Here is a 27484-nt window from a genome sequence, read left to right as displayed (position 1 = left end):
TCATAAGGAGGAGAATCACTATCTATCGCCTTTACTAGCTCATCGAACCAGAAACACGCGGCTGTAGTGACAGGGACAATGCATGAAATTGGTTGTAGAAGGTAACCTTGCTGAACAAACATCTTTTTAAGCAAACCTTCTAATTTTTTATCCATAGGATCTTTGAAAGCACAACTATCTTCTATGGGTATAGTGGTGCGTTTGTTTAAAGTAGAAACCGCTCCCTCGACCTTGGGGACTGTCTGCCATAAGTCCTTTCTAGGGTCGACCATAGGAAACAATTTTTTAAATATGGGGGGAGGGACGAAAGGTATACCGGGCCTTTCCCATTCTTTATTTACAATGTCCGCCACCCGCTTGGGTATAGGAAAAGCTTCTGGGAGCCCCGGGACCTCTAGGAACTTGTCCATTTTACATAGTTTCTCTGGGATGATCAAATTCTCACAATCATCCAGAGTGGATAATACCTCCTTAAGCAGAGCGCGGAGATGTTCCAACTTAAATTTAAATGTAATCACATCGGGTTCAGCTTGTTGAGAAATTTTCCCTGAATCTGAAATTTCTCCCTCAGACAAAACCTCCCTGGCCCCCTCAGACTGGTGTAGGGGCATTTCAGAACCATTATCATCAGCGTCCTCATGCTCTTCAGTATCTAAAACAGAGCAGTCGCGCTTACGCTGATAAGTGGGCATTTTGGCTAAAATGTTTTTGATAGAATTATCCATTACAGCCGTTAATTGTTGCATAGTAAGGAGTATTGGCGCGCTAGATGTACTAGGGGCCTCCTGAGTGGGCAAGACTCGTGTAGACGAAGGAGGGAATGATGCAGTACCATGCTTACTCCCCTCACTTGAGGAATCATCTTGGGCATCATTTTCAGTGTCACATAAATCACATTTATTTAAATGAGAAGGAACCCTGGCTTCCCCACATTCAGAACACAGTCTATCTGGTAGTTCAGACATGTTAAACAGGCATAAACTTGATAACAAAGTACAAAAAACGTTTTAAAATAAAACCGTTACTGTCACTTTAAATTTTAAACTGAACACACTTTATTACTGCAATTGCGAAAAAGTATGAAGGAATTGTTCAAAATTCACCAAAATTTCACCACAGTGTCTTAAAGCCTTAAAAGTATTGCACACCAAATTTGGAAGCTTTAACCCTTAAAATAACGGAACCGGAGCCGTTTTTAACTTTAACCCCTTTACAGTCCCTGGTATCTGCTTTGCTGAGACCCAACCAAGCCCAAAGGGGAATACGATACCAAATGACGCCTTCAGAAAGTCTTTTCTATGTATCAGAGCTCCTCACACATGCGACTGCATGTCATGCCTCTCAAAAACAAGTGCGAAATACCGGCGCGAAAATGAGGCTCTGCCTATGATTAGGGAAAGCCCCTAAAGAATAAGGTGTCTAAAACAGTGCCTGCCGATATTATTTTACCAAAATACCCAGATTAAATGATTCCTCAAGGCTAAATATGTGTAATATATGAATCGATTTAGCCCAGAAAATGTCTACAGTCTTAATAAGCCCTTGTGAAGCCCTTATTTACTGTCTGAATAAAAATGGCTTACCGGATCCCATAGGGAAAATGACAGCTTCCAGCATTACATCGTCTTGTTAGAATGTGTCATACCTCAAGCAGCAAAAGACTGCTCACTGTTCCCCCAACTGAAGTTAATTCCTCTCAACAGTCCTGTGTGGAACAGCCATGGATTTTAGTAACGGTTGCTAAAATCATTTTCCTCTTACAAACAGAAATCTTCATCTCTTTTCTGTTTCAGAGTAAATAGTACATACCAGCACTATTTTAAAATAACAAACTCTTGATTGAATAATAAAAACTACAGTTAAACACTAAAAAACTCTAAGCCATCTCCGTGGAGATGTTGCCTGTACAACGGCAAAGAGAATGACTGGGGTAGGCGGAGCCTAGGAGGGATCATGTGACCAGCTTTGCTGGGCTCTTTGCCATTTCCTGTTGGGGAGGAGAATATCCCACAAGTAAGGATGACGCCGTGGACCGGACACACCTATGTTGGAGAAAAGTGTTTGTTTCGTGATAATTGTGTTTATATTATGGACGTGAGAGTGATATTATTAGGGTTATTAGGAAGATATTACACCCAAGATTAGCAGTTAAAGTGAAAAACAGTATTTCCACTGTTAGTTCCCCCTGCTAGAGTGTTAATGGTGTTATGTTTAGTTGCGTGTTATATGTCTATCAGGCAGTCAAATTTTTCAAAATTTTGTTTATGAGAAATCTATAGATCATAATATCCCTTCTTTCACTCTACTATTTTTCAGCAAGTTATTTACTGTGCTTATGTAATTTCACACGAAGAAAATACATAAGTTTTTTTAAATACAGTTTTAGTTTTTGTGGTCGAAATCAAGTTTGGTTATTTTTACACCAAAAATTACCTAAAGCTATAGACCACCTGTGCCTATTAGCTCCAGCAATTTCAGTATGATTTATCACAGTATTCTAGAAATAATTATTTGCAGGAACTTACTTAAGATAGTTACAAGAAGTTTTGTATCAAGCAGTGGGTATAGGAAGGTATTCCTTTTCCCTTCTCCTCCTCACTTCTCTATAGGCCTCTAGGAGTTATAAGGCCTCAGTTTAAGATAGAGGTAGATACATGCTCATAAGTAGAATTAATTATAACTCCTTTCCTTATATTTTTATAAGTATCTTTCTATAATGGGAATTTTAGACTAAATAAGGGCAAGCAGACTCAGTTAGTTTGAGGTGCTTAGCTTACTTCACCCAAACCAAATAATTTTGTCTAAATCACAGATTTATATATATATAAAAAAAAAGAGCACAAAAAAAACAAAAAACAAAAAACAAAAAAAAGACAAAAAACAAAAACAAAACAAAAAACAGGAAGGTTAGTAAATGTTTAAGTAAATTAGGTCATTAGTATCAAACTGCTAAAAATCCAATAAGTTTGAATAATAAATAACTTTCTTCCCCTTTATCTAGAAGATTGTTGTACAGCAGTTAACTTTTCTTTCCTTCTTTCCCTCCCCCTCTCCTCCAAACAGAAAAAACAAAGGAAAAATTTAAAAATAAGCAAAGCCAGGCAAGCCCAGATAATTTGAGCTACTTAGTCTGCTTCAACAAAGATAAGCAGTTTTATCTAGCTCACAGTATTGTTTAAAGGCTAGTAGTTATTAAGCATGTATGAACAGGATTCTTGATTCAATTAAATAACATTGATATAATAGAAGATTCAACAGTTATATAGGTAGCAACATTGATATCAAGCTGCTAATACACAGGTGGTTTTGAGTGGTCAGTCCTTTTGCTCTTTTTCACTCCTCTCCACTGAGAGACAGAATAAAACACTGGGAGAGAGGGGAATTAATGTTTCAGGATATGATCAAAAATGGAAGCAAATTAAGCCCACAGGGGAAAAAATGGTGTGATTTTATGTCTCTTATTTTAAAGTCAGCCGTAGTTATTTCAGAGGGGTCCTATTAAAACAATGATTGTTGGATGTGTATTGCTCTATCCCGGTACTCCTATCCCAGATTGCCCCTTATATGTATGCACTCAGTCACTGTTCCAGATAAGAAGGGAAATAGTGGATAATAAACAAAAACACAGCTTTGGACTTTACCCGTTGCTGTCTGTAGATGCAGGCTGGGGTCCCCAAGATCTTTCTTCCAGGGCGGTCCCCCTCACGCAGCACCGGTGGGAGGGGGAACACCTGTAGAGACGGGCCTCACCTGCGGGGAGTAGTAGCAGTCAGTTGTCTAACGCTCAGGCCAGCGTCAGAGAATGAGGAGGTGGGAACAGCTTATTCACCGCCAAAGAGATGAGGATAGCGGTCCGTGCCCCTCACGCAGCACCGGTGGGAGGGGACACCCGGACCGAGATCAGCAGATTGCACAGCCGACCACCCCTCTCCAACCTCCTCCGCAGGCCAATGCAGAGGCAGCCAGGAATCAACCAACAGAGAGAGACAGTCACCGTGGGGGGTCCAGCAGGAGAATAGGGTCCGGTCGCAGGAGGGTCCGTACCAAAGCCGGTTCAGGAGGGCAATGAGCGGGCTCCCAGCCCACCCCCTGCGAGTACCGCCAAGTCAATCAAGCGGAAACCTTTGTTCAGGTAGCTCTTCTAGGTGTTAGATTGCAATGAGATAGCTCCCATCCTTATATGTTTAAAGGAAGGTTGTTTTTGCCAGAGTCCAGCAGACATAAAGGGGGAAGAAGGTAATATGTATTCCAGTTTAGGGACCGGGATAGAGGAAAAAAATAAGGAAGTAGGCACAAATAGTCTCTCAGAGTTTGTTCAACAGGTAAGGGCAAGAACCCATAAATGCTGCAAAGTGCAGCTTAGTGCATAGTTGTGGCACTACTACGGTTCCAGGAGCGATGAAACAGCTATTTTTAGGCTGCCCTGGGGCTAAGGGTTTGGGCGCGAGAATTTTGCCAATAGCCTAAGGTGGAGGTGATGCTTAGACAGGTGCAACAGGAGCCCTGCACCTGAGCTCCTCCCCCGGAAACTCCTCCCTCTAGAGAATCTCTAGAGCATGCATTTTCAGAGCATATCATTTTAAACAACTTTTTAATTTACTTATATTATCAAATTTGTTTTGTTCCATGATATCCTTTGTTTGGTAAATATTGGTAGGCTAATAGAAGCGTGCACGTGACTTTAGCAGTCTGTGGGAGCAATATTTGCAGCAATGTATATATTTCTATAAACATTGTTGCAAACACTGCTGCAATATGGCTAAAGACACGTGCACGCTCCTGAGCTCACCTAGGATTACTCTTTAACAAAAGGATACAGAGAGAACTAAGCAAAATTCATAATAGAAATAAAATGGAAAGTTGCTTAAAATGCCATGCTCTATCCAATCAATGTCAGTGTAATGTATTCATTTCATTCTTAAGATGACGTAATTCTTCCATCACCTTACAGATGTATTTGTTCCTACCCCCTATGTTAGAAGTATATTCCATAGAGCAACCACACTTTCAGCTTCTGCAAATGACTTTTGAACCTGCTACCCTACAATGTGAGAGGTCTAATTCTGGTCCATATTGTTATCTTCATCCTTATCATACACATGAGCAAGCTTTGGGCACCGGTGTCTGTGATAGGGCCAGGGCACTGCTCAGGAGTGAGGTGTGGGAATGGCTGCCGCACATTTTGCTACTACCGGCTGCTGTGTCTTCCTGCGGCAGCCAGACTCTGCAAACTCATCCTCTTTTTCCCGACTTACATGGCGGACACAGACTCTGCTTGTGCAATCAAGAGGTGAAAACATTGCTGCAAATGTGTTATGCAGTGATTCTTAACAAGCAAAGCTTATATCACTACATTGTGTCTCTGCAATGATCTAACCCCCGGATTGCCCATGTGTCTTCCAGACAAGAAAGGGCATACAAATGACTGCAATCAAGGGGTTAAACACTGCTGCAGTGCTGTTCTGGACAATTACAGGGCTAAAATAGAGAGGCAAGAGAGTTCTGGACAATCAAAGGGTTAAACACTGCTTCAAGTGTGTAATGCAGCAGCGAGTAAGGGTGACTGCAATGATTTCACCCTGCGATTACCCCTGTGTTAAACCACAACACTCAGTTATGGAGATTTCCATTGTGTTTGGAACATAAATTGCACTCACCTGTGTTGTGGCTGCTGCCTGCTTGGATTCCTCACTCAGATGCGCCATAATTTTCTCTACTTTGGCCAATTCTTCCGAGCTGATATATTCCGTGTCTAAACAGACAGAAACACAGATTCAGTGTTGCATAAACACCTTAAAGGGAGAATAACTATATCTTGTCTTTGTATAAAAATCTTATCTAGAGAGGCCAAAACACAGATGCAGAAAATTTAATGCAGGTGGTTTAGCAAAATATAAACTGCACTATCACTTTACAGAAGTTTATTCAATAAGTATGTCCCTTTAAAAAAAAAAAAAAAACAGAATTTATGTTTACCTGATAAATTACTTTCTCCAACGGTGTGTCCGGTCCACGGCGTCATCCTTACTTGTGGGATATTCTCTTCCCCAACAGGAAATGGCAAAGAGCCCAGCAAAGCTGGTCACATGATCCCTCCTAGGCTCCGCCTACCCCAGTCATTCGACCGACGTTAAGGAGGAATATTTGCATAGGAGAAACCATATGATACCGTGGTGACTGTAGTTAAAGAAAATAAATCATCAGACCTGATTAAAAAACCAGGGCGGGCCGTGGACCGGACACACCGTTGGAGAAAGTAATTTATCAGGTAAACATAAATTCTGTTTTCTCCAACATAGGTGTGTCCGGTCCACGGCGTCATCCTTACTTGTGGGAACCAATACCAAAGCTTTAGGACACGGATGAAGGGAGGGAGCAAATCAGGTCACCTAAATGGAAGGCACCACGGCTTGCAAAACCTTTCTCCCAAAAAATAGCCTCAGAAGAAGCAAAAGTATCAAACTTGTAAAATTTGGTAAAAGTGTGCAGTGAAGACCAAGTCGCTGCCCTACATATCTGATCAACAGAAGCCTCGTTCTTGAAGGCCCATGTGGAAGCCACAGCCCTAGTGGAATGAGCTGTGATTCTTTCAGGAGGCTGCCGTCCGGCAGTCTCGTAAGCCAATCTGATGATGCTTTTAATCCAAAAAGAGAGAGAGGTAGAAGTTGCTTTTTGACCTCTCCTGTTACCAGAATAAACAACAAACAAGGAAGATGTTTGTCTAAAATCCTTTGTAGCATCTAAATAGAATTTTAGAGCGCGAACAACATCCAAATTGTGTAACAAACGTTCCTTCTTCGAAACTGGTTTCGGACCCAAAGAAGGCACGACTATCTCCTGGTTAATGTTTTTGTTAGAAACAACTTTTGGAAGAAAACCAGGTTTAGTACGTAAAACCACCTTATCTGCATGGAACACCAGATAAGGAGGAGAACACTGCAGAGCAGATAATTCTGAAACTCTTCTAGCGGAAGAAATTGCAGCCAAAAACAAAACTTTCCAAGATAATAACTTAATATCAACGGAATGTAAGGGTTCAAACGGAACCCCCTGAAGAACTGAAAGAACTAAGTTGAGACTCCAAGGAGGAGTCAAAGGTTTGTAAACAGGCTTGATTCTAACCAGAGCCTGAACAAAGGCTTGAACATCTGGCACAGCTGCCAGCTCTTTGTGAAGTAACACAGACAAGGCAGAAATCTGTCCCTTCAAGGAACTTGCAGATAATCCTTTCTCCAATCCTTCTTGAAGAAAGGATAGAATCCTAGGAATCTTTACCTTGTCCCAAGGGAATCCTTTAGATTCACACCAACAGATATATTTTTTCCATATTTTGTGGTAAATTTTTCTAGTTACAGGCTTTCTGGCCTGAACAAGAGTATCAATAACAGAATCTGAGAACCCTCGCTTTGATAAGATCAAGCGTTCAATCTCCAAGCAGTCAGCTGGAGTAGGACCAGATTCGGATGTTCGAACGGACCTTGAACAAGAAGGTCTCGTCTCAAAGGTAGCTTCCATGGTGAAGCCGATGACATATTCACCAGATCTGCCTACCAAGTCCTGCGTGGTTACGCAGGAGCTATCAAGATCACCTACGCCCTCTCCTGATTGATCCTGGCTACCAGCCTGGGGATGAGAGGAAACGGCGGGAATACATAAGCTAGGTTGAAGGTCCAAGGTGCTACTAGTGCATCTACTAGAGTCGCCTTGGGATCCCTGGATCTGGACCCGTAGCAAGGAACCTTGAAGTTCTGACGAGAGGCCATCAGATCCATGTCTGGAATGCCCCACAGTTGAGTGATTTGGGCAAAGATTTCCGGATGGAGTTCCCACACCCCCGGATGCAATGTCTGACGAATCAGAAAATCCGCTTCCCAAGTTTCCACTCCTGGGATGTGGATTGCAGACAGGTGGCAGGAGCGAGTCTCCGCCCATTGAATGATTTTGGTCACTTCTTCCATCGCCAGGGAACTCCTTGTTCCCCCCTGATGGTTGATGTACGCAACAGTCGTCATGTTGTCTGATTGAAACCGTATGAACTTGGCCCTCGCTAGCTGAGGCCAAGCCTTGAGAGCATTGAATATCGCTCTCAGTTCCAGAATATTTATCGGTAGAAGAGATTCTTCCCGAGACCAAAGACCCTGAGCTTTCAGGGATCCCCAGACCGCGCCCCAGCCCATCAGACTGGCGTCGGTCGTGACAATGACCCACTCTGGTCTGCGGGAGGTCACCCCTAGCGACAGGTTGTCCAGGGACAGCCACCAACGGAGTGAGTCTCTGGTCCTCTGATTTACTTGTATCTTCGGAGACAAGTCTGTATAGTCCCCAATCCACTGACTGAGCATACACAATTGAAATGGTCTTAGATGAATGCGCGCAAAAGGAACTATGTCCATTGCCGCTACCATCAAACCTATCACTTCCATGCACTGTGCTATGGAAGGAAGAGGAACGGAAGGAAGTATCCGACAAGAGTTTAGAAGTTTTGTTTTTCTGGTCTCTGTCAGAAAAATCCTCATTTCTAAGGAGTCTATTATTGTTCCCAAGAAGGGAACTCTTGTCGACGGAGATAGAGAACTCTTTTCCACGTTCACTTACCATCCGTGAGATCTGAGAAAGGCCAGGACTATGTCCGTGTGAGCCTTTGCTTGAGGAAGGGACGACGCTTGAATCAGAATGTCGTCCAAGTAAGGTACTACAGCAATGCCCCTTGGTCTTAGCACCGCCAGAAGGGACCCTAGTACCTTTGTGAAAATCCTTGGAACAGTGGCTAATCCGAAAGGAAGCGCCACGAACTGGTAATGCTTGTCCAGGAATGCGAACCTTAGGAACCGATGATGTTCCTTGTGGACAGGAATATGTAGATACGCATCCTTTAAATCCACCGTGGTCAAGAATTGACCTTTCTGGATGGAAGGATTGTTCGAATGGTTTCCATTTTGGACGATGGAACCTTGAGAAACTTGTTTAGGATCTTGAGATCTAAGATTGGTCTGAACGTTCCCTCTTTTTTGGGAACTACGAACAGATTGGAGTAGAACCCCATCCCTCGTTCTTTTAATGGAACAGGATGAATCACTTCCAGAAGATAACCTTGGAAGACTATTTCTAGCGCCCAAGGATCCAGAACATCTCTTGCCCAAGCCTGAGTGAAGAGAGAGAGTCTGCCCCCCACCAAATCCGGTCCCGGATCGGGGGCCCGCATCTCATGCTGTCTTGGGAGCAGTGGCAGGTTTCTTGGCCTGCTTTCCTTTGTTCCAGCCTTGCCTTGGTCTCCAGGCTGGATTGGCTTGAGAAGTATTACCCTCCTGCTTAGAGGACGTAGCACTTGGGGCTGGTCCGTTTCTGCGAAAGGGACGAAAATTAGGTTTATTTTTGGCCTTGAAAGACCTATTCTGAGGAAGGGCGTGGCCCTTGCCCCCAGTGATATCAGAGATAAACTCTTTCAAGTCAGGGCCAAACAGTGTTTTCCCCTTGAAAGGAATGTCAAACAATTTGTTCTTGGAAGACGCATCCGCTGACCAAGATTTTAACCAAAGCGCTCTGCGCGCCACAATAGCAAACCCAGAATTTTTCGCCGCTAACCTAGCCAATTGCAAGGTGGCGTCTAGGGTGAAAGAATTAGCCAATTTAAGAGCACGAATTCTGTCCATAATCTCCTCATAAGAAGAAGAATTACTAATAATCGCCTTTTCTAGCTCATCGCACCAGAAACACGCGGCTGTAGTGACAGGGACAATGCATGCAATTGGTTGTAGAAGGTAACCTTGCTGAACAAACATCTTTTTTAGCAAACCTTCTAATTTTTTATCCATAGGATCTTGGAAAGCACAACTATCTTCTATGGGTATAGTGGTGCGCTTGTTTAGAGTAGAAACCGCCCCCTCGACCTTGGGGACTGTCTGCCATAAGTCCTTTCTGGGGTCGACTATAGGAAACAATTTTTTAAATATGGGGGGGAGGTACGAAAAGGTACACCGGGCCTGTCCCATTCTTTATTAACAATGTACGCCACCCGCTTGAGTATAGGAAAAGCTTCGGGGGGCCCCGGGGCCTCTAGGAACTTGTCCATTTTACATAGTGTTTCTGGAATGACCAGATAATCACAATCATCCAAATTGGATAACACCTCCTTAAGCAGAGCGCGGAGATGTTCCAACTTAAATTTAAAAGTAATCACATCAGGTTCAGCTTGTTGAGAAATTTTTCCTGAATCTGAAATTTCTCCCTCAGACAAAACCTCCCTGGCCCCCTCAGACTGGTGTAGGGGCCCTTCAGAAACAATATCATCAGCGGCCTCATGCTCTTCAGTATTTTCTAAAACAGAGCAGTCGCGCTTTCGCTGATAAGTGGGCATATTGGCTAAAATGTTTTTGATAGAATTATCCATTACAGCCGTTAATTGTTGCATAGTAAGGAGTATTGGCGCGCTAGATGTACTAGGGGCCTCCTGTATGGGCAAAACTGGTGTAGACGAAGGAGGGGATGATGCAGTACCATGCTTACTCCCCTCACTTGAGGAATCATCTTGGGCATCATTTTTACTAAATTTATTATGACATAAATCACATCTATTTAAATGAGAAGGAACCTTGGCTTCCCCACAGTCAGAACACAATCTATCTGGTAGTTCAGACATGTTAAACAGGCATAAACTTGATAACAAAGCACAAAAAACGTTTTAAAATAAAACCGTTACTGTCACTTTAAATTTTAAACTGAACACACTTTATTACTGCAATTGCGAAAAAGTATGAAGGAATTGTTCAAAATTCACCAAAATTTCACCACAGTGTCTTAAAGCCTTAAAAGTATTGCACACCAAATTTGGAAGCTTTAACCCTTAAAATAACGGAACCGGAGCCGTTTTTATATTTAACCCCTTTACAGTCACTGGAATCTGCTTTGCTGAGACCCAACCAAGCCCAAAGGGGAATACGATACCAAATAATGCCTTCAGAAAGACTTTTCTATGTATCAGAGCTCCACACACATGCAGCTGCATGTCATGCTGTTCTCAAAAACAAGTGCGCCATACCGGCGCGAAAATGAGGCTCTGACTATGATTAGGGAAAGCCCCAATAGAATAAAGTGTCTAAAACAGTGCCTGCCGATATTATTTTACAAAAAATACCCAGATTAAATGATTCCTCAAGGCTAAATATGTGTAAATATGATCGATTTAGCCCAGAAAATGTCTACAGTCTTAATAAGCCCTTGTGAAGCCCTTATTTACTGTGTGAATAAAAATGGCTTACCGGATCCCATAGGGAAAATGACAGCTTCCAGCATTACATCGTCTTGTTAGAATGTGTCATACCTCAAGCAGCAAAAGACTGCTCACTGTTCCCCCAACTGAAGTTAATTCCTCTCAACAGTCCTGTGTGGAACAGCCATGGATTTTAGTAACGGTTGCTAAAATCATTTTCCTCATACAAACAGAAATCTTCATCTCTTTTCTGTTTCAGAGTAAATAGTACATACCAGCACTATTTTAAAATAACAAACTCTTGATTGAATAATAAAAACTACAGTTAAACACTAAAAAACTCTAAGCCATCTCCGTGGAGATGTTGCCTGTACAACGGCAAAGAGAATGACTGGGGTAGGCGGAGCCTAGGAGGGATCATGTGACCAGCTTTGCTGGGCTCTTTGCCATTTCCTGTTGGGGAAGAGAATATCCCACAAGTAAGGATGACGCCGTGGACCGGACACACCTATGTTGGAGAAATTCCCTTCTAGCACAGATAACTGGATCTTTACCCGAACACTAAGGCACCACTGCACTTCCAAGAACCATAGATAAAAGCTTAAATTATTACCAGTATCTTTACTCAACGTAATTCTGAAATTACAATGAAAATAATGCTGATCTCACATCGTATCACATGCTGTAAATTTGTCATGTCGGCACTTTACAGTAAACGTTTTACAACAATCATATAATGTTATTTAAGTATTTCAGACTTTATTCTTCTCAGCTGAACACTCTCCTCCTTCAGGATCTACCTTGTGTGTTTGAACACAGCTCAAAATTGATACTGATGGAAATTTCATTAAAGATTCATTGTGCTCAGAAAGTTTTTCATATCCATATAAAAGAACAGCATTTAAAACGTTATTTTTTCCACATTTTGAAGTAAATTGTGTTATTATGAAAGTAATACAGAAGTATCAGTTGTGCACTTCCTGCAATTTATTTATCAGCCAATTAACAGTAGCCAGAAGGGCTTATTAGCCAATGAGCAGAAGCACAAAGTGCTTTAATTGCTTAATCAGCAATTAAAGGGAAAATGAATGTTACAAGGTAAGTGTCGATCCAAGCAGCATCCGATTCAGATAGAGTATGCAGTTTTCACAGTTTGCTTCCATTATTATATAGTGTGCACAGTCTTTTTATATGCACACTTTTGAGGCACCAGCTCCTGAGTCTATGATTGGCTGGAGGCTGTCACATGATACTAAGGGGCTGGTAAATTGAAGTACATTTTGAAATATGCTCATTTAAAATTCAAAACCTCACTGGCATGACGAGAAATCACACAAAATCTTGAGATTGTTTAGACTTTGTATTGTAATGTAGGAGTCTCTGTTTCACATAAAGAACACTACATAGCAAGATAAACATTTCTCAACGAGCCTACTTAAATCATCTCACCTGAGCAGCGAGCTTTAGATCATCTCACCTGAGCGGCGAGCTTTAGATCATCTCACCTGAGCAGCGAGCTTTAGATCATCTCACCTGAGCAGCGAGCTTTAGATCATCTCACCTGAGCAGAGAGCTTTAGATCATCTCACCTGAGCAGAGAGCTTTAGATCATCTTACCTGAGCAGAGAGCTTTAGATCATCTCACCTGAGCAGAGAGCTTTAGATCATCTCACCTGAGCAGAGAGCTTTAGATCATCTCACCTGAGCAGAGAGCTTTAGATCATCTCACCTAAGCAGATAACTTTAGATCATCTCACCAGAGCAGAGAGCTTTAGATCATCTCACCTGAGCAGAGAGCTTTAGATCATCTCACCTGAGCAGAGAGCTTTGAATCATCTCACCTGAGCAGAGAGCTTTAGATCATCTCACCTGAGCAGAGAGCTTTAGATCATCTCACCTGAGCAGAGAGCTTTAGATCATCTCACCTGAGCAGATAGCTTTAGATCATCTCACCTGAGCAGAGAGCTTTAGATCATCTCACCTGAGCAGAGAGCTTTAGATCATCTCACCTGAGCAGAGAGCTTTAGATCATCTCACCTGAGCAGAGAGCTTTAGATCATCTCACCTGAGCAGAGCTTTAGATCATCTCATCTGAGCAGAGCTTTAGATCATCTCACCTGAGCAGAGAGCTTTAGATCATCTCACCTGAGCAGAGAGCTTTAGATCATCTCACCTGAGCAGAGAGCTTTAGATCATCTCACCTGAGCAGAGAGCTTTAGATCATCTCATCTGAGCAGAGAGCTTTAGATCATCTCATCTGAGCAGAGAGCTTTAGATCATCTCACCTGAGCAGAGAGCTTTAGATAATCTCATCTGAGCAGAGAGCTTTAGATTATCAGTTCCTAAGTATTATTGCGTTGCCTTTTTATTATGCACTTGTTGATTATGATTTTATACTGTATTTAATGGTCATTTAAAAGGGACATTAAACTGCTGGGCACAACTACCCTACAATGGTTACTATTTACTATGGGATGGCTTTTCCGCCTGTTACTACACCTCTCTTTAAAGCCGTCTTCTTATTTTAACCCATGTAATGGTATCCAATGGTGAAGCCCCATCTCTTTGTACTGGGCGTCGCCATCTTGGAGCACAGTTATTCTAACACACTGTGACAAGTACTGGGTATTTACAGACCAATAAGGCTGTCCGCTTTATGACAGCTGTATAATGTGCTTCAGGTTAGGGTGCACGATACAGAGCAGGAGCTTTATGTTTTTGCTGTGGCTGCATTGATGTATTTTTTTGGTGAGTGCTTTTTTCAATATATTTTGTGTAGCTGTAAAACTGTGTAAAAAATGCAAAATCTAAAGCTCACATGATGTGTAATGCACACTAACTTGAGGCACATTATACAGCTATAAAACTTGCACAATGTTACTGATCTGTGAGTGTGCACAGCTTCTGTCACAGGCTGTGAGAATACCTGAGATACAAGATGGCGGCCCCCAGTACAAAGAGGCGGAGCTTCAGTATCTGGCACCATTAAGATATTAAAACAGGAGAACGGATTTGTAAAGAGCTGCAGGAACAGGAGAAAATGTAATAACATGGTGAGTAGTTACTTTTCTTTTGTAGTTGTGCGCAGCAGTTTAACCCCTTAGTGACCAGACCATTTTTCAATTGTCTTACCCTTAAGGACAAGGGCTATTTTTACATTTCTGCGGTGTCTGTGTTTAGCTGTAATTTTCCTCTTACTCATTTACTGTACCCACACATATTATATACAGTTTTTCCCGCCATTAAATGGACTTTCTAAAGATACCATTATTTTCATCATATCTTATAATTTACTATAAAAAAAAAATATAAAAAAATATGATTTTAAAAAATGGAAAACACACACTTTTTCTAACTTTGACCAGCAAAATCTGTTACACATCTACAACCACCGAAAAAACACTCATGCTAAATAGTTTCTAAATTTTGTCCTGAGTTTAGAAATTCACAATGTTTACATGTTCTTTGCTTTTTTTGCAAGTTACAGGGCAATAAGTACAAGTAGCACTTTGCTATTTCCAAACATTTTTTTTCTCTCCAAAATTAGTGATAGTTACATTGGAACACTGTCCAAAAATAATGATATAGCTGCACCACCAACTGTATTAAAACATCATGATTTTATTGTGCCACTTAAAACAGACAACGTTTCGGACCCATGTCCTTATTCATGTCTAACATACAACTCTAAAAACAAACCTTATAAAGGCTGCGGCTCCACCCACCACACCTGTTCTCACCTGTGTTCACTTAATACAAATTTTCTTGTTTAACTTAATGCCATCTAGTGGTCATTATTTACATCTCTTATTACATTTAACATAATTTTTCAACAAAGGACATAAAGAGAACAAAAAACTTTTTTCATCATTGTTAGTCATACATCAAGTTAATCTACTCAGTACACAGAATAATTGAATATACACTTATTGTCATTAATTATTGAATTGCAATGTACTATTGTCAAAAAATAACATAAAAAAACATTTAAAAAGGAATCTTTTCTTTTCTTAACTCTTTTTAAACATTGCTAATTCAAATATCTTTTGAAAAAAAGCCAACTTTGATTGTTTGCCTTCCAATTAGATCTTGTTAAATAATCATCTTGAAAGAATTTTTGGAACTCTTAAACAATTACCAAGAACGTCCTTCAACAAAGGATAAAAAACAAAAAGGTCAAGCCAAAAAAATCTTTCTTTTTAAAAAACAGACAGATTACAATAATCTACTGCACTATAAGAGTGCGCATTCTCCTGCTCTGTTAAAGAGTTTACCCAAAAGCCAATTTATGCGAGTAAGATGAATTGTCTCAGATGAAAATTTGGTAAAAGGAAGATTATTGGAGATGGGTGAACACTTTAAACAGAGGGGATACCCTAGTAACTTAATTGAGCAGGGGATTAAAGATGTACTGCAGATCCCCAGGACAGAATTACTTAAGGACAGAATGAGAAATAAGAAGGATAAAACATAATTTATGCTTACCTGATAAATTCCTTTCTTCTGTTGTGTGATCAGTCCACGGGTCATCATTACTTCTGGGATATAACTCCTCCCCAACAGGAAATGCAAGAGGATTCACCCAGCAGAGCTGCATATAGCTCCTCCCCTCTACGTCAGTCCCAGTCATTCGACCAAGAATCAACGAGAAAGGAGTAACCAAGGGTGAAGTGGTGACTGGAGTATAATTTAAAAGATATTTACCTGCCTGAAAACAGGGCGGGCCGTGGACTGATCACACAACAGAAGAAAGGAATTTATCAGGTAAGCATAAATTATGTTTTCTTCTGTTATGTGTGATCAGTCCACGGGTCATCATTACTTCTGGGATACCAATACCAAAGCAAAAGTACACGGATGACGGGAGGGATAGGCAGGCTCATTATACAGAAGGAACCACTGCCTGAAGAACCTTTCTCCCAAAAATAGCCTCCGAAGAAGCGAAAGTGTCAAATTTGTAAAATTTGGAAAAAGTATGAAGCGAAGACCAAGTTGCAGCCTTGCAAATCTGTTCAACAGAGGCCTCATTCTTAAAGGCCCAAGTGGAAGCCACAGCTCTAGTGGAATGAGCTGTAATTCTTTCAGGAGGCTGCTGTCCAGCAGTCTCATAGGCTAAACGTATTATGCCACGAAGCCAAAAAGAGAGAGAGGTAGCAGAAGCTTTTTGACCTCTCCTCTGTCCAGAGTAAACGACAAACAAGGAAGAAGTTTGGCGAAAATCCTTAGTTGCCTGCAAGTAGAACTTGAGGGCACGAACTACATCCAGATTGTGTAAAAGACGTTCCTTCTTTGAAGAAGGATTTGGACACAAGGATGGGACAACAATCTCTTGATTGATGTTCCTGTTAGTGACTACCTTAGGTAAGAACCCAGGTTTAGTACGCAGAACTACCTTGTCTGAGTGAAAAATCAGATAAGGGGAATCACAATGTAAGGCTGATAACTCAGAGACTCTTCGAGCCGAGGAAATAGCCATTAAAAACAGAACTTTCCAAGATAACATTTTTATATCAATGGAATGAAGGGGTTCAAACGGAACACCCTGTAAAACGTTAAGAACTAAGTTTAAACTCCATGGTGGAGCAACAGCTTTAAACACAGGCTTGATCCTAGCTAAAGCCTGACAAAAGGACTGGACGTCTGGATTTTCTGACAGACGTCTGTGTAACAAGATGGACAGAGCTGAAATCTGTCCCTTTAATGAACTAGCTGATAAACCCTTTTCTAAACCTTCTTGTAGAAAAGACAATATCCTAGCGATCCTAACCTTACTCCAGGAGTAACCTTTGGATTCGCACCAGTAGAGGTATTTCCGCCATATTTTATGGTAAATCCTTCTGGTAACAGGCTTCCTAGCCTGAATCAGGGTATCAATAACCGACTCAGAAAAACCACGTTTTGATAAAATCAAGCGTTCAATTTCCAAGCAGTCAGCTTCAGAGAAGTTAGATTTTGATGTTTGAATGGACCCTGTATCAGAAGGTCCTGTCTTAGAGGTAGAGACCAAGGCGGACAGGATGACATGTCCACTAGATCTGCATACCAAGTCCTGCGTGGCCAAGCAGGTGCTATTAGAATTACTGATGCTCTCTCCTGTTTGATTTTGGCAATCAATCGAGGACGCAGCGGGAAGGGTGGAAACACATAAGCCATCCTGAAGTTCCAAGGTGCTGTCAAAGCATCTATCAGAACTGCTCCCGGATCCCTGGATCTGGACCCGTAGCGAGGAAGTTTGGCGTTCTGGCGAGACGCCATGAGATCTATCTCTGGTTTGCCCCAACGTCGAAGTATTTGGGCAAAGACCTCCGGATGAAGTTCCCACTCCCCCGGATGAAGAGTCTGGCGACTCAAGAAATCCGCCTCCCAGTTCTCCACTCCCGGGATGTGGATTGCTGACAGGTGGCAAGAGTGAGACTCTGCCCAGCGAATTATCTTTGATACTTCCATCATTGCTAGGGAGCTTCTTGTCCCTCCCTGATGGTTGATGTAAGCTACAGTCGTGATGTTGTCCGACTGAAACCTGATGAACCCCCGAGTTATTAACTGGGGCCAAGCCAGAAGGGCATTGAGAACTGCTCTCAATTCCAGAATGTTTATTGGAAGGAGACTCTCCTCCTGATTCCATAGTCCCTGAGCCTTCAGAGAATTCCAGACAGCGCCCCAACCTAGTAGGCTGGCGTCTGTTGTTACAATTGTCCAGTCTGGCCTGCTGAATGGCATCCCCCTGGACAGGTGTGGCCGATGAAGCCACCATAGAAGAGAATTTCTGGTCTCTTGATTCAGATTCAGAGTAGGGGACAAATCTGAGTAATCCCCATTCCACTGACTTAGCATGCATAATTGCAGCGGTCTGAGGTGTAGGCGTGCAAAAGGTACTATGTCCATTGCCGCTACCATTAAGCCGATCACCTCCATGCATTGAGCTACTGACGGGTGTTGAATGGAATGAAGGACGCGGCATGCATTTTGAAGTTTTGTTAACCTGTCTTCTGTCAGGTAAATCTTCATTTCTACAGAATCTATAAGAGTCCCCAAGAATGGAACTCTTGTGAGAGGAAAGAGAGAACTCTTCTTTTCGTTCACTTTCCATCCATGCGACCTTAGAAATGCCAGAACTAACTCTGTATGAGACTTGGCAGTTTGAAAGCTTGAAGCTTGTATTAGAATGTCGTCTAGGTACGGAGCTACCGAAATCCCTCGCGGTCTTAGTACCGCTAGAAGGGCACCCAGAACCTTTGTGAAGATTCTTGGAGCCGTAGCCAATCCGAATGGAAGAGCTACAAACTGGTAGTGCCTGTCTAAGAAGGCAAACCTTAGATACCGGTGATGATCTTTGTGGATCGGTATGTGAAGGTAAGCATCCTTTAAATCCACTGTGGTCATGTACTGACCCTCTTGGATCACGGGTAAGATTGTCCGAATAGTTTCCATTTTGAACGATGGAACTCTTAGGAATTTGTTTAGAGTCTTTAAATCTAAGATTGGCCTGAAAGTTCCCTCTTTTTTGGGAACCACAAACAGGATTGAGTAGAACCCTTGTCCTTGTTCCGACCACGGAACCGGATGGATCACTCCCATTGTTAACAGATCTTGTACGCAGCGTAGAAACGCTTCTTTCTTTATCTGGTTTGTTGACAACCTTGACAGATGAAATCTCCCTCTTGGGGGAGATAATTTGAAGTCTAGAAGGTATCCCTGAGATATGATCTCTAGTGCCCAGGGATCCTGAACATCTCTTGCCCAGGCCTGGGCGAAGAGAGAGAGTCTGCCCCCTACTAGATCCGGTCCCGGATCGGGGCTCTCGGTTCATGCTGTCTTTGGGGCAGCAGCAGGTTTCCTGGCCTGCTTGCTTTTGTTCCAGGACTGGTTAGGCTTCCAGCCTTGCCTGTAACGAGCAACAGCTCCTTCCTGTTTTGGTGCAGTGGAGGTTGATGCTGCTCCTGTTTTGAAATTCCGAAAGGGACGAAAATTAGACTGTCTAGCCTTAGCTTTGGCCTTGTCTTGAGGTAGGGCGTGGCCCTTACCTCCCGTAATGTCAGCGATAATTTCTTTCAAACCGGGCCCGAATAAGGACTGCCCCTTGAAAGGTATATTAAGTAATTTGGACTTAGAAGTAACATCAGCTGACCAGGATTTTAGCCACAGTGCCCTGCGTGCCTGTATGGCGAATCCTGAGTTCTTAGCCGTAAGTTTGGTTAAATGTACTACGGCCTCCGAAATGAAAGAATTAGCTAGTTTAAGGACTCTAAGCCTGTCCGTAATGTCGTCTAGCGTAGAGGAACTAAGGTTCTCCTCAAGCGACTCAATCCAAAATGCTGCCGCAGCCGTAATCGGCGCGATACATGCAAGGGGTTGTAATATAAAACCTTGTTGAACAAACATTTTCTTAAGGTAACCCTCTAATTTTTTATCCATTGGATCTGAGAAAGCACAGCTATCCTCCACCGGGATAGTGGTACGCTTAGCTAAAGTAGAAACTGCTCCCTCCACCTTGGGGACCGTTTGCCATAAGTCCCGAGTGGTGGCGTCTATTGGAAACATCTTTCTAAATATTGGAGGGGGTGAGAACGGCACACCGGGTCTATCCCACTCCTTAGTAACAATTTCAGTTAGTCTCTTAGGTATAGGAAAAACGTCAGTACTCGCCGGTACCGCAAAGTATTTATCCAACCTACACAGTTTCTCTGGTATTGCAACAGTGTTACAATCGTTGAGAGCTGCTAAGACCTCCCCTAGTAGTACACGGAGGTTCTCCAATTTAAATTTAAAATTTGAAATATCTGAGTCCAATCTGTTTGGATCAGAACCGTCACCCACAGAATGAAGCTCTCCGTCCTCATGCTCTGCGAGCTGTGACGCAGTATCAGACATGGCCCTAGCATTGTCAGCGCACTCTGTTCTCACCCCAGAGTGATCACGCTTGCCTCTTAGTTCAGGTAATTTAGACAAAACTTCAGTCATAACAGTAGCCATATCTTGTAATGTTATCTGTAATGGCCGCCCAGATGTACTAGGCGCCAAAATATCACGCACCTCCCGGGCGGGAGATGCAGGTACTGTCGCGTGAGGCGAGTTAGTCGGCATAACTCTCCCCTCGCTGTTTGGTGAAATTTGTTCACATTGTACAGATTGACTTTTATTTAAAGTAGCATCAATACAGTTAGTACATAAATTTCTATTGGGCTCCACCTTGGCATTGGAACAAATGACACAGATATCTTCCTCTGAGTCAGACATGTTTAACACACTAGCAAAAAAACTTACAACTTGGTTATAATCTTTTTTAGCAAAAAAACGCACTGTGCCTCAAAGAGGTACTAACGATTAAATGACAGTTGAAATAATGAACTGAAAAACAGTTATTGCATCAAACTTTAAAACAACACAACTTTTAGCAAAGGTTTGTTCCCATTAGTAAAAAAAAACAACACTAATTAAATTTGTACATAAGAAAACAAAACAACGTTTTTTATACACAGTCACTATAAGAATTCTCACAGCTCTGCTGAGAGAATTTACCTCCCTTCAAAGAAGTTTGAAGACCCCTGAGATCTGTCAGAGATGAACCGGATCATGCAGGAAATATAAAAGTAGCTGACTGGAATTTTTTTGATGCGTAGCAAAGAGCGCCAAAAACGGCCTCTCCCTCTCCCACACAGCAGTGAAGAGAAACGAAACTGTCACAATTAAAGCAAAAAACTGCCAAGTGGAAAATAATGCCCAAATATTTATTCACACAGTACCTCAGCAATGTAAACGATTCTACATTCCAGCAAAAACGTTTAACATGAGAATAGTTATTAAAAGGATTAGTGACCTTTAACACAGTAGTTCCGGTGAAATACCATCCCCAGAATACTGAAGTGTATACATACATTCATTTTAACGGTATGGCAGGCTTTTCTCATCAATTCCATTCAGAAAATAAAAACTGCCACATACCTCAATGCAGATTCATCTGCCCGCTGTCCCCTGATCTGAAGCCTTTACCTCCCTCAGATGGTCGAGAACAGCCATATGATCTTAACGACTCCGGTTAAAATCATAGTAAAAAATCTCTGTCAGATTCTTCCTCAAACTCTGCCAGAGAAGTAATAACACGCTCCGGTGCTATTTTAAAATAACAAACTTTTGATTGAAGTCATAAAAACTAAGTATAATCACCATAGTCCTCTCACACATCCTATCTAGTCGTTGGGTGCAAGAGAATGACTGGGACTGACGTAGAGGGGAGGAGCTATATGCAGCTCTGCTGGGTGAATCCTCTTGCATTTCCTGTTGGGGAGGAGTTATATCCCAGAAGTAATGATGACCCGTGGACTGATCACACATAACAGAAGAAAAGAATGATCTTTGTTAATGAATATTCTCCTTGGAGTAACCAAATACAAAAAGTACTAAAAAAACATTGGCATATTTTACAAATTTCTAATCCAAATGTTGAAGAATTCTCTAGTCCCCCCATGGCTGCCTTTAAAAGGGGTAAGAACCTTAAAGATACATTGGTTAAAGCTGACGTGGGACATGAATAAGGACATGGGTCCGAAACGTTGTCTGTTTTAAGTGGCACAATAAAATCATGATGTTTTAATACAGTTGGTGGTGCAGCTATATCATTATTTTTGGACTGTCTTCTTGGGACCTTGGTGCAGGTCCAATAGTTGGCACACCTGCAAACAAATTTTGTTACACCCTTGGTGCTTGTGCAATTCTTTGCTTTCTACAGTTACATTGGAACACTGATATCTGCCAGGAATCCCTGAATAACCCTTCACATGTACATATTTTCTTTTAGTGGACAACCCAAAGTATTGATCTAGGCCCATTTTGGTATATTTCATGCCACCATTTCACCGCCAAATGCGATCAAATAAAAAAAAATTGTTCACTTTTTCACTAACTTTGGGTTTCTCACTGAAATTATTTACATATAACTTGTGCTATTTTGGCACAAATGGTTGTAAATGCTTCTCTGGGATCCCCTTTGTTCAGAAATAGCAGACATTTATGGCTTTGGCGTTGCTTTCTGGTAATTAGAAGGCCGCTAAATGCCGCTGTGCACCACACGTGTATTATGCCCAGCAGTGAAGGGGTTAATTGGGTAGCTTGTAGGGTTAAATTTAGCTTTAGTGTAGGGTAGTAGACAACCCAAAGTATTGATCTAGGCCCATTTTGGTATATTTCATGCCACCATTTCACCGCCAAATTCGATCAAATAAAAAAAATTGTTCACTTTTTCACTAACTTTGGGTTTCTCACTGAAATTATTTACAAACAGCTTGTGCAATTATGGCACAAATGGTTGTAAATGATTCTCTGGGATCCCCTTTGTTCAGAAATAGCAGACATATACAGTATATGGCTTTGGCGTTACTTTTTGTTAATTAGAAGGCCGCTAAATGCCGCTACGCATCACACGTTTATTATGCCCAGCAGTGACTGGGTTAATTAGGTAGCTTGTAGGGAGCTTGAAGGGTTAATTTTAGCTATAGTGTAGAGATCAATCTCCCACCTGACACATCCCACCCCCTGATCCCTCTCAAACAGCTCTCTTCCCTCCCCCACCCCACAATTGTCCCTGCCATCTTAAGTACTGGCAGAAAGTCTGCTAGTACTGAAATAAAAGGCTTTTTTTAAAAAAAATAATTTAAAAAAATTAAATATATATTTTGCTGTGTAGGATCCCCCATTAGCCCCCATCCTCCCTGATCCCCCCCAAAGAGCTCTCTAACCCTCCCTCCCACTAACTATTTGCCAGCATTTTGAGTACTGGCAGCTATCTGCCAGTACCCACTATGCAAACAAATGTAGCCTTTTTAAAAAAATTTTTTTAATATAACCTACTTTTTCTGTAGTGTAGCTGCCCCCCTCCCTCCTCCCAGATCTATTTGGAAAAAGTATCCTCCCCCCCCCCTCCTCTGCACCCACCACCCGCTCCCACCGCTTCAGTTTTTATTGAAATTGGCCAGATCGTGGGCGGGCGCACCCCGCCGCCACTTACAGCTGCTGGCCCAAAGTTTGTCAGCGATGGGCCGCCCACCCGCCACCCTGCAATGGCTCGCACCCACCAATGATCTGCACCATCACTGGCTGATGCAGAGAGGACCACGGAGCGCCCTCTCTGTATCGGTGTGTAAAAAAGGGTATAGCAGTGATGCCTCAATATCGATATTGAGGCATCACAGCAATACCTTGAGAGCAGCTGGAAGCGATAGCAATCGCTTCCAGCGCTCATTTTCACAGAAGACATACCAGGTACGTCCATTGTCATTTTGAATAATTGTTAAACGTAAAAGCGCAAACTTTTATCCTATATAGCCACTCTAAAGAATACCTTCTTCCCAGATATTATATACAATTGAATATTTGAAAACCTAGACTAGAGGGCGCTCAAAGCTACAGGATACTAATTGGTTAATCACAATTGGTGGTTAATATTAACCTATTGTCCATTGTCATTAACTGACAGTTTTTGCAGGACGTACCCAGTACGTCCTCTGTCATTAAGGGGTTAATGTTTCTTTAAGTATTAGTAAGAAGTGCCAATCAGCCAATGAGCATTAATAAGAAGTACCAATTAGCCAATGAGCATTAGTAAGAAGTGCCGATCAGCCAATGAGCATTAGTAAGAAGTGCCGATCAGCCAATGAGCATTAGTAAGAAGTGCCGATCAGCCAATGAGCATTAGTAAGAAGTGCCGATCAGCCAATGAGCATTAGTAAGAAGTGCCGATCAGCCAATGAGCATTAGTAAGAAGTGCCGATCAGCCAATGAGCATTAGTAAGAAGTGCCGATCAGCCAATGAGCATTAGTAAGAAGTGCCGATCAGCCAATGAGCATTAGTAAGAAGTGCCGATCAGCCAATGAGCATTAGTAAGAAGTGCTGATCAGCCAATGAGCATTAGTAAGAAGTGCCAATCAGCCAATGAGCAGCAGCAGGAAGTACCAATCAGCCAATGAGCATTAGTAAGAAGTGCCGATCAGCCAATGAGCATTAGTAAGAAGTGCCGATCAGCCAATGAGCATTAGTAAGAAGTGCCGATCAGCCAATGAGCATTAGTAAGAAGTGCTGATCAGCCAATGAGCATTAGTAAGAAGTGCCGATCAGCCAATGAGCATTAGTAAGAAGTGCCGATCAGCCAATAAGCATTAGTAAGAAGTGCTGATCAGCCAATGAGCATTAGTAAGGAGTGCCAATCAGCCAATGAGCAGCAGCAGGAAGTACCAATCAGCCAATGAGCATTAGTAAGAAGTGCTGATCAGCCAATGAACATTAGTAAGAAGTGCCGATCAGCCAATGAGCAGCAGCAGGAAGTGCCGATCAGCCAGCGAGCAGCAGCAGGAAGTGCCGAGCAGCAGCAGGAAGTAACTATCAGCCAGCGAGCATTAGTAAGAAGTGCCGATCAGCCAGCGAGCATTAGTAAGAAGTGCTGATCAGTCAATGAGCAGCAGCAGGAATTACCTATCAGCCAGCGAGCATTAGTAAGAAGTGCCGATCAGCCAGCGAGCATTAGTAAGAAGTGCCGATCAGATAGCGAGCATTAGTAAGAAGTGCCGATCAGCCAGCGAACATTAGTAAGAAGTGCCGATCGGCCACTGAGCATTAGTAAGAAGTGCCGATCAGCCAGCGAGCATTAGTAAGAAGTGCCGATCAGCCAATGAGCATTAGTAAGAAGTGCCGATCAGCCAATGAGCATTAGTAAGAAGTGCCGATCAGATAGCGAGCATTAGTAAGAAGTGCCGATCAGCCAGCGAACATTAGTAAGAAGTGCCGATCGGCCAATGAGCATTAGTAAGAAGTGCCGATCAGCCAGCGAACATTAGTAAGAAGTGCCGATCGGCCAATGAGCATTAGTAAGAAGTGCCGATCAGCCAGCGAGCATTAGTAAGAAGTGCCGATCAGCCAATGAGCATTAGTAAGAAGTGCCGATCAGCCAATGAGCATTAGAAAGAAGTGCCGATCAGCCAATGAGCATTAGAAAGAAGTGCCGATCAGACAATGAGCATTAGTAAGAAGTGCCGATCAGCCAATGAGCATTAGTAAGAAGTGCCGATCAGCCAATGAGCATTAGTAAGAAGTGCCGATCAGCCAATGAGCATTAGTAAGAAGTGCCGATCAGCCAATGAGCATTAGTAAGAAGTGCCGATCAGCCAATGAGCATTAGTAAGAAGTGCCGATCAGACAATGAGCATTAGTAAGAAGTGCCTATTAGCCAATGAGCAGCAGCAGGAAGTACCTATCAGCCAATAAGTACACAACTGACACTGCTGTCTTGCTATGTTACTTTAAATTTAAACAGCTCTTTACTTTACATTTCCTACAGACCAAGAAAATAAAAGTATCATGTTTAATTCTGTTCTTTCGTTCTGGACGATAAAAAGCAATTTGAGTACAGTCTCACTTTAAGGCTTTGTGTGACTGTCAAGTCAGGTTTAAACATAAATTTCATTTTTAAAGAGAACAGAAAATAAATATGTGTTCTAATCTGCTAATGTCCTGCAGATGCCCACGGGGTAACCATTACTTGTACCCAGAAGGGTTAACAACACACAGCTTTTATTACATTACTAAATAAACTGAATCAAGGGACACGTATTATTTGCTAATTACTGGGTTCTCTATAATGCAAATTGCTGTATTAATCAGCAGGACAGTGATGTGCAGGGGGCGGCAGGAACGCGTCTCAGGTCATTTTTCTTTCCAAAAATAGCTATTTCTATAAATACTCTGCACATTAATAAAATATCCCACTGTCTCCTCTTGGGATCTTTGTTACTAAGGCTCCTGACAGATGTCCCAGATCAGACTCACGACATCCCCACAGATTGGAGGGCAAGCTGTGCCGAGCTTCTACCCCTGGCTACATAAAGGCCTGACCGAAGCCAGATAACCCATAAAGCACTGGGCAAACGTCATTCTGACTGTATATTTGTGCACAATCATTAACCACTTCATTATAAATTCATATTTATTCAAGAATCTGATACACAGTTTGTTTAAAAGGGACAATGTGTTTCCAATGATTTGTTATACAAGCTGCAGAGTATATAATGTATGGGAGACTGCTTCTTAGGTTTATTTTTGTATATGAAATAGATGATTTTGTTTTTTTTAAACTACAACCCATTAAAATGGGTTGATCTTGCAGGGAAATTAGATTTCCTTGTTTTTTTTATCACTTTCTGTACACACATGCTTCTTTAGATTATCTTTGTCTGTAAACCAAAGCTTGATACTTTGAAACAATTGAAAATAAACATTTATTATTGATCTCTCCTTACTGGGAGTGTAATTTCTTCTGATGGCTGAGTTTATATATTTTTTTTTCATATATAGCTTATACATAGGTATAGAAACTTTCAGTATCTGTAGGGACACTATAGGCAAAATCATATATTTCAAATGCTGATATAAAGATAAAGGAACTATTTGTAAACAATTTAATACACTTCAGAAGGTAAAATGGATAACTAGGAACATATCTATTTATCTATCTATCTATCTATCTAATATATATAGTCCACAGTTATTTTTGTATTAAAAAGACATGATAGCCAATATTCATAGCTATTCATGGAGAGGCTTTACAATTTACTTCTTTTATCAAACTGACTTTATTCTTTTTGTATCCTTTGTTGAAAAGAATACCTAGGTAGGCTCAAGAGTGCTAATCCAGTAGTGGGAACTAGCTGCTAATTGGTCGCTGCATATGTCTCTTGTTGGCTCAGGTGTTCATCTAAATCCTAGCAGTACATTGCCGATTTAAAGCAAATTTTAAATGATGTGTTTACCTCATTTGCGGAGGTTAAACACAAAGTTCTATGCTAGCACTAGTGCTCTCTAGGAGCGAGCAGCTTTTGGCCATATTTATCTGTTGTTTGCAGGGAGACCAGCTGCATTGCAGAGCAGGGCCATCTATGCTCACACACAATTTGTCCACCACGTTACTGACAGCTCCGGCCAGCATTGCACATGAAAACAAGTGACATTAAAGGGACATTCCGTTCAAAATTTAAATTCACATAGATAAATTACATCTTTGAATAGAGACATATTTGCAATGTACATGTGTTGGCAAAAATGCTTCTAGTAAAAGTTATTACTAGTTTAGCGTTAACATTTTTCTCTGCACGTGCATGTGAAGCATATCTAGATATTCTCAGTGCACCCACATTTTAACCCTTTGAGTGCTAAGCCCTTTCCCACCTGGGTGCTAATATTTTCTAAGTTTTTTTTAATTTTTTAAATTTTTTTGGGGAAAAATTAACTTTGTTTTT

At 41.8% G+C, this 27484-nt stretch overlaps 1 protein-coding gene across 1 annotated transcript in view; it reads right to left on the bottom strand.

Annotated features, from left to right (window-relative positions):
* RNF123 (ring finger protein 123) overlaps nt 1–27484 on the bottom strand; it is a gene marked incomplete in the record, with an annotated part of 302310 nt that overhangs the window by 40311 nt on the left and 234515 nt on the right. Inside the window, 1 exon segment of the mRNA XM_053721137.1 lies at nt 5658–5752. Coding sequence (XP_053577112.1) covers nt 5658–5752 — 95 coding nt within the window.

This window comes from Bombina bombina, chromosome 7 (assembly GCF_027579735.1).
Source record: "Bombina bombina isolate aBomBom1 chromosome 7, aBomBom1.pri, whole genome shotgun sequence".
Taxonomy (NCBI): domain Eukaryota; kingdom Metazoa; phylum Chordata; class Amphibia; order Anura; family Bombinatoridae; genus Bombina; species Bombina bombina.
This window is presented reverse-complemented; position numbering and strand designations above follow the sequence as displayed.